The sequence below is a fragment of the Gossypium hirsutum genome, chromosome D08 (genome assembly GCF_007990345.1).
Source record: "Gossypium hirsutum isolate 1008001.06 chromosome D08, Gossypium_hirsutum_v2.1, whole genome shotgun sequence".
NCBI lineage: Eukaryota > Viridiplantae > Streptophyta > Magnoliopsida > Malvales > Malvaceae > Gossypium > Gossypium hirsutum.
In genome coordinates, this window is record NC_053444.1 from 3,166,819 (window position 1) to 3,174,776 (window position 7,958).

The 7,958-nt window shown below is 31.7% G+C and overlaps 1 protein-coding gene and 1 long non-coding RNA gene across 2 annotated transcripts; both read right to left on the bottom strand.

The window, feature by feature from the left end:
- Window positions 1-477: 477 nt before the first annotated feature.
- On the bottom strand, window positions 478-1,159 carry LOC107918960 (uncharacterized). Its single transcript, XR_001690317.2, has 2 exons — window positions 1,000-1,159; window positions 478-720 (listed from the first exon to the last, which is right to left on the bottom strand). It is a non-coding gene; the product is annotated as an uncharacterized lncRNA (long non-coding RNA).
- Window positions 1,160-4,032: 2,873 nt separating this feature from the next.
- On the bottom strand, window positions 4,033-7,266 carry LOC107918959 (zinc finger protein WIP2). The gene is made up of 2 exons (XM_016848521.2): window positions 6,621-7,266; window positions 4,033-4,655 (listed from the first exon to the last, which is right to left on the bottom strand). Exons 1-2 carry the CDS (start codon window positions 7,209-7,211, stop codon window positions 4,227-4,229), a joined length of 1,020 nt encoding a protein of 339 aa, XP_016704010.1. The 5' UTR covers window positions 7,212-7,266; the 3' UTR covers window positions 4,033-4,226.
- Window positions 7,267-7,958: the final 692 nt, after the last annotated feature.

The window sequence follows — 7,958 nt, forward strand, 5'->3', positions numbered from 1 at the left end:
ACAATCGACAACTCAAATAAAGTAACTGACCCCAAAATATTGTATATGTTGCCGTTATTGATTAGGGATGAGCGTTCGATCAAATCGAGTGAAAATTTTTTGAGTTAATCAAGTTAACGAGTCTTATTTTAACATCCTATCTCGATTTGAAATTTTTTCAAATCGAGTGAAATGAAATTCAAGTCGAGTCGATTTGAATCGAGTGAAATTGTTTGAGTTAAATTAAAAAATTAAACATGTTAAACTAAAATTGTTACATTATAACAAATTCCATGTTAGAGTACATAAATTTAAAATCATATATATTTGAAAACTTTTTCAAAACAAAATAATAAAAAAATACTTTAGTATGATAAACTTGAATCATTAATTAACTTATTTAAATTCCCAAAATTATTGTTTTAGAAAAAAATTAAAATTTCTTTATATATTTTTTAGATTTTTAAATTTTTTTATAATATTTTAAAAAATATAATGTAGGGCCCAATTTCTGCCCGGCCCGTTAAATAAATAAAAACCAAACAGAAACAAAGGCTAATGTTTCAGTCCAATTTTGTTACAAATCCAATAACGGGCCCAATAGCTAATTCCTAACCCAGGCCCAAAATTAATGGAAAAGGAAGGGTTAGGAAACCCTAGCATCAGCCTCTCCGCTTCTAGCAAAGCCTCCAGCCGCCGCACGTCTCGAGGCCGACTCCTCCACGTGCGCTCCACAAACACCTGTAAGCACGAACTCAAAGAGTCCGAAAGAGAAGAAACAGAAAAAAAATAGCAATTATATTCGATTTATTTTTCTTTTTCAGGCTATATAAAGCCGTTTTATTTTGTAAAATGGGGACTGAAAAGGGGATATAGGGAAAGAAATTGAAAAGAGAAATTTTTTTTGAATAAAGGTTTTTTTTCCTTCTATTCTGTTCAGTGTTCATTTTTTTAGATTTTTTGTTTTGTTTTGTTTTTTTTTACTTTTGCAAAATATAAAGAAAAGAGGAGGAAACTTACCTTTTTTCGCCGGAGTTGTCGAATCGTCTCTATCTCCGCCGTAATCGGAGCTCCGGTACAAAGGCCGGCGAGTGACGGCGCAAGAGAAAAAGAGTTTTAAAAACCCTAACAGAGAGTTTCAGGGTGTTTTTTTTTATTTTTTTCTTTCAATTTTTCTTTGCTGCAAATTTTTTAGGAAAAAAGGAAGTAAAATTGGTTTTAAATAATAAAGGCAAAAACGGCGCCGTTCTAATGGCCAGACCCGCGCGTTGACCCAACCCGCAAATAGGGTCCGCGCATTTTGGCTCACAGGGGAAATTTTCGCATATGGTTCCTCTGAGTTTTCAATTATTTTAATTTACTTTTTTTTACTTTTTCAATTGAGCCTTAAAATTTTGTTTGGCTTCCGATTTGACCCCGATAAAGCGGTGCGTTTCAGAGGGCAGGGATATTTTCACATTCGGTCCCTCTGAGTTATCCACGCCTTAAAATTGGGTCCTTTATTTATTTTATTTACGTTTTGTCCTCTAATTTCGTTTTAGGTTCATTTTAATCCTTATTAGTTTAGTTTAAGTTCTTTTTTAATTATGTATAAAACATATATATACTTTTTATATTTTAATTTCAAAAACCATTCTTCTTACTTTTGTAAATCTATATATACGTATATTTCTATATATTTTACATGTATATTATTTTTCCTATCTTTTTTACAAACGTACATACATACATATATATATATGTACCTACATTATTTAAAATTAACATTTTTTATAGTATATGTATGTATTTTAAACTTTTGGTGGACACCTGTACATACGTTTTTATTTTTATTTTTGTTTCCTAACTTTTATATACATATATATTTTTACATTTTATAATAAATATACCATATATACTTATCATTCAGATATTGTACTTTTACGATACCCGCATATGTGCGTTTACAATATTATATATGCATGCATTTTTAAAATATTATAAATACATATTTCATTTTTTTTTATATGTATGTTTATATATATTTTAATATATGCGTATACATATTTTTAGAATTTATCTATATATCATATATGTATCTATATATTCTATTGTTTTATATACATATTGTACATATACGTGTAATTCATATTAAAGTATTTGTTTCATGTTAAACTTTAACTTTTTAACATACCTTTTAGAAAATATATATTTTGGTTGCGCCAAAGCATTAAAATCATCATATTTTATAAATTTTCAAAATATTTGGCATTCATGATTCTCGAGAAAGATCGTGTCCTAACTTACTGGATTGCGATTATTTTTCGACGAATTTAGAAAGCCAAGTATTCATTTTGCAATAAATTCACAAATTTCAAATAAAAGCTTATTCTCGGGAATTCAAAAATGTCGGGTCTTAACTTACTGGTCATGACATTCTATTATCTCGAAATAAGAATTTCTAAAACAAAAGGCAATATTCGGTATTTTGAAGATTTAAAAATATTGTGCCCTAACTCACTCGGTGTGGTGTTTTATTTCTTTAAAATAAGAATGTTTTATTATTTTGATTCCTTCACGAGATAAAGAGTTTTCTTTTAAAATCTTTTCAAATTTTCGACACCAAGACATTAAATAATCAAATTCGGTACTGATTTTGGGCGTTGTGAGGATGCTAACCCTTCCTCGTGCGTAATTGACTCCCGAACCTATTTTCTCAAATTTCGTGGACCAAAATTATTTTTAAGGTGAACCGATCACACCTCAATCAAGGATCGGTGGCGACTCCAATTTTTGTTTTTTTTAAAGTCGACAACTAAATTTTTGTTTTCAAAAAACGGTTTCGACATATAAAATTTGGAATTTTTATAATATTTTAAATTTTAAAAATTATTTTGAATTATTTTGTAATTTTTGTTGAGAGAGAAATTAATTTGCTTATTTTCAAAATTGACATAGACTAAAATGGTATTTATACCAATCTATTATTCGAATTATTCGAGTTGACTTGAATAACTCGATTCGAAATTCAAATCTTTTTCGATCTTTTCTAATCGAATTAAATTTTACTCGCCCCTAATATTGATATTTCAAGGTCACAATTCGTTTAAAGATATGGATGGTGATGAAGCCCGACGAAGAATAAAAAGAAAAAGAAAGACAATGTGCAGTATTTTTTTCACTCCCCCTCCCTCACTTTATTTTTTGATAGTTAGTTAATTTAGAACCATTATAAGAGAACATCAGAAACTAACGATTTGCTCCCCTCTCCCTTTTCGAACCGCCCTTATATCCACATATAATATAACATATAACCACACACATATAGATAATTTTGATTATTTTTAGAGATTATATGATCCGAGTCCCGTCATTTATTGAAGAAATAAATACAGTGACAAAATAAAGAAATTTGTGGGGGCGAAGGGCCAAGGTCAAATCCCGCTACAGATCCCTATTAAGCACAAAACTAGACTGAGGTTGTGACTGGAGTGCGAGGGTGGAGACTCCGCTGGACGGATACAGCACAAGTTAAATCCATATAGAACTATTTTTCTTCTATTTGACTTTGATTAGAACATGGTTTTTCAACCCCTCTTGTATCATTCGTTTTTCAACATTAATAAATTTCTCCTCCTCTGTCCGTGTTTTTTCTCGAAAGAGTTTTCCATGTAAAATCTATGTGTTCTTATTTTTTTTCCTTTCTTATTGCTTTAAGATCGTTCTACCGCTATTATCAACATTTATTATCATAATTATATTGATAAATCCTAAATAATTAAAACTAAAACAAACAATATATCTAATACAAACTCAATTCAGATAAAATATGATTGCTATAACTACCAATTTTTTTTATCCATTTTGAACAGTTTACTTAAAAGTCGGTTTAATCCTTCTATTTAGATCGATATAGACTGATTCTCAATCTAATTGGTTCCACCAATTAATCTAGTTCGATTCCAAAATCACTACCCTTGACAAAACAAAACTCACCCTACTCCAACGGACAATCTTAAACATCTACGAAATCATCGATGCCAGTTAAACTAATATTGATAAGAGATAAATTAATTAGACTACTATTGCATGGATTAATTAAAACCCATTCATTTCTTTATTAATTTACACATACAAAGCACACACGCACATATATAGAACAATTCGACATGGCTGTTAACGTTTATCCATATTTATTTTTGTGGGGACAATAGAAGAGAAAAAACTAATTTAACCCGAATTCGATCTTTGAATAATCTCTATTCGATTTATATCGGTTCAATTTCTGATCCAGGTTCATCGTCTTCGTCTAAAGAATCGACACCACCCACCGCACCATGACCTGTCGGACCGAAAGCCTTGGTATGATCTTTCAAAGACCGTTTGTGCTTGAAATCGGAGCCGCATATACAATACCAAACCTTGCCGCAGTTCTTCTCGTGGGTTCGCCAATCACCTTTGACGGCAAAAGCTTTCTCACATTTCCTACATACGAAGGGCTTAATGCCATGTTTTCTTTTATAGTGCGTTTGAAGGGTTTTGAAATCTTTTAAGGGCTTGGCTCTTGGGTTGTCGATGTTGTGCTTGCAACCAGGTGAACAACAATAGCATGGTAGCCTTAGCATGGCGGTTGGTTGGGCTCCTTTTAGAGAGTCTGGTCCTTTTCTGTATTGAGATCCATGTCCCCACATATGCATCTGCACGATCCATATATACATACATACATACATGTATGCATGTATGTATGTATGTATGCATGATGAAGATACAAATCTATGATGGGGTATAGATAGATGAGATGAAAAGCATATGAACGAAGTACTAGAAATAAGAATGAAAGAGGTCCATAACATGTATGTGTGTATGTATGTATGTATGTATGTATGTATGATGAAGTAAAAAATTTATGATGGGATTGAGAGAGATACTATGTTTTCGTATCTTGGTAATGTTGGTAATCTTATATTTTGTTGAGTAAAAAAAAAAGATTTACAGTTCATCCATGAACCAAGATGCATCTGCAAAATGTATGTACGTGTGATGGAGACATAAATCTACGATGGGGTTGAGAGAGAGATGAGATGAAAAGCACATGAACCAAGTATTAGAAATCGGAAAGAGAGCCATATACATGCATGTGTGTGCATCTATGATGCAGACAAAAATCTATGATGGGACTGAGAGAGATAATATGTTACAGTATATTGATACTATTTGTAACATTTTTCATCCATAACCAATAATATGATTTCGAAGCGATTAGAGTTCATGAACCAAACACTTCATAATTGATACTTACATCCCAATAACATCATGAAGTAGATCCTTAATACTCGTAATGAAATCCATAGTCATTTCAATCAAAAAGCTTTTTATATAAATTTTTACATGAATTTTGTCACCAGGTATGCCATATTTATTAATTACTTGTATATGACGAATAACCATTAGATATTTTAACTTGTAATGAAATCCAACATGCATTGCATACTTCAAAATCTCAACAAATTATACTTAACTCAAGCCAATGATCATCACTACAAAAATATCAACCACACAGCACATTTTGTATATTCTTCTAGCTTATAATGAGGATTCCATAGGTGCCCTATACGAAGGTTTATCTCTAAATAAGGGCCACTAATTTAGGGGCTGGAGTGTCAGTTTATATATATATTTGTCTGACTGCCTGTTGCAAAAAGGCATCTGAATCCAGGGTGTTTCCTTTTTAAGCCATGAGAAATAACAAAAACTATATATATATATATGTATATGCATATATATATAGCTGTAGCAAACAGTTCTCTAAAGACTGGAAACACTTAAAAGATCCAATTCATACCAGTCTGAAACACTGAACTTAAACGCTGAAATCTCATTATCAGTCTTGCAATTCACCATGCACTTTAGCACACTCTTCAAAGTTCCAATAATCAGAAAGAACATCTTCAAAGACATATACATACATATATATATGCAAAATGATATTTAAGAAAAACCCAAAGAGGTGATTAATGTAAAATTTAAGACAGATCACAAATATCACTTAATAACTAAGATGGCAGAAAGGAATATCAAAGTAAAAAGGGTCATCAATGGCTGTCATGCAATGTGAGGCACATATTAAGGACATACCTGCAAATACATACATATATATATGCAAAATGATATTTAAGGAAAACCCAAAGCGCTGGTTAATGTAAACCTTAAGACAGATCACAAATATCACTTAATAATTAAGATGGCAGAAAGGAATATCAAAGTAAAAAGGGTTATCAATGGCTGTCATGCAATGTGAGGCACATATTAAGGCCATACCTGCAAATGCATACATATATATATGCAAATATATATGCAAAATGATATTTAAGGAAAACCCAAAGAGCTGGTGAATGTAAACCTTAAGACAGATCACAGATATCACTTAAAAATTAAGATGGAAGCAAGGTATATCAAGTATCAATGGCTGCCATGCAATGAGAGGCGCACACACACATAAATATTAATATGAAAAATGATCTTTAAGAAAAACCCAAAGAGCTGATTAGTGTAAAACTTAAGACAGATCACAGATATCGCTTAATTAAGATGACAACAGGGTATATCAAAGTAAAAAGGGTTATGGCTGTCATGAAATGAGAGGCGTATTCATAAGGGCATACCTGCAAGTTGTTGTATCTATTAAAGGTTTTACAGCAAAGAGGGCATGAAAACTGTGTAGGACCAACGAGAATCTGGGAAGGTGTAGGAATCCAATACTGTCCTTTGCTTAATGGAGTAGTACTATTCCCAGAAGCTGCACCAGCACTAACAGGATTCCGTTGTAATTTATCAGCTGTCATATCTTTTGATGGGGAAGAAGCCCTAGACTTCAGATCGGAGCTAGGGTTAGGTAACCCTATGTGTAGCTCCACAGTTACACCTCCATCATCATCATCATCATCCTCATCATAATCATAACCATCATCAACTATGGTGGGAAACAGGCTAATAATGCTCTTGTCCTCTTCTTCCATGGAACTGCTTGAGGGTTCCTTAATGCTTTCTTGTTGTTGTTGACTTGTAAGAGAGAGATAATTGATGAATGGAAGAGCTTCTTTGAGAGGATGATGATGAGGAATTTGAGATTTGTTGAAGATGGTGCGAGGTTGAGAAGAAGGGTTTGGGTGATTTTGTGTTGGAACAGTACTTGAAGAAGAAGAAGAAGTGTAGTTGGAACTTAGAGGCATGAAGTTGAACCATGGATCTGTCATCGTTCAAAGCAAAGAAAAAAAATAGAGTAACATATAAATTTAGCATCAATTTTGTTTGTACTTTGGCAACTAAGATGGTAAGAAACACATTGTATACAAATATAAATACATGCATTTATTTAGTGATATTAGGATTCAACTAAATTCGAAGTCTAATAATGTGAAATCATCTTTAAATGAGGGTAATGTTATTGTTTTTTTATTCATAAGGCTCGAATTTAATGCGTACCTTACTTAAGTAGCATCAAGTTCAATTAAGTAAATCGATTTAATCCCTATACTATTAAAAAGAATTAAATAAGTTTAAATTGTAATAGAGTTAACATTTACGGTATAAAAAATATCTTCGGATTTTTTTTTCAATTGTAGTTAATTCCAAATAAAAGATTTTATTTACAATACCATACAAACTTAAAAATATTAACTCCGTCAAACCGTAAATGATCTTTTAAACAGTAAAGTTAACTCAATTTCAATTTGGCATTATTTGATTCATTTTAATAGTATAGAGACTAAATTTATCTATTTAATGATAGAGGGATTAATTTGATCAGGTCCTTAAAATAGAGAGACCTCTAAGGTACATTCACCCATCAAGTTCGTAGTATATATAGGGGTTAATAACTTTTAGTATCTGAACTTAACAATTAAGCCTACTTTGATATCTATATATTTGTCTATTTTGATCCTTGAATTTAGATTCCATTAAGATTTGATAACGCGACACAATCTCAGTGTGATTCAGAG

Bases quoted from the DNA above. Each gene is read 5' to 3' on its own strand.
- LOC107918959 (XM_016848521.2), bottom strand. From the start codon at position 7,211: ATGACAGATCCATGGTTCAACTTCATGCCTCTAAGTTCCAACTACACT. The intron at 4,656-6,620 runs GTATGCCCTTAT...TGGATCGTGCAG, and splicing joins ATAGATACAACAACTTGCAG to ATGCATATGTGGGGACATGG.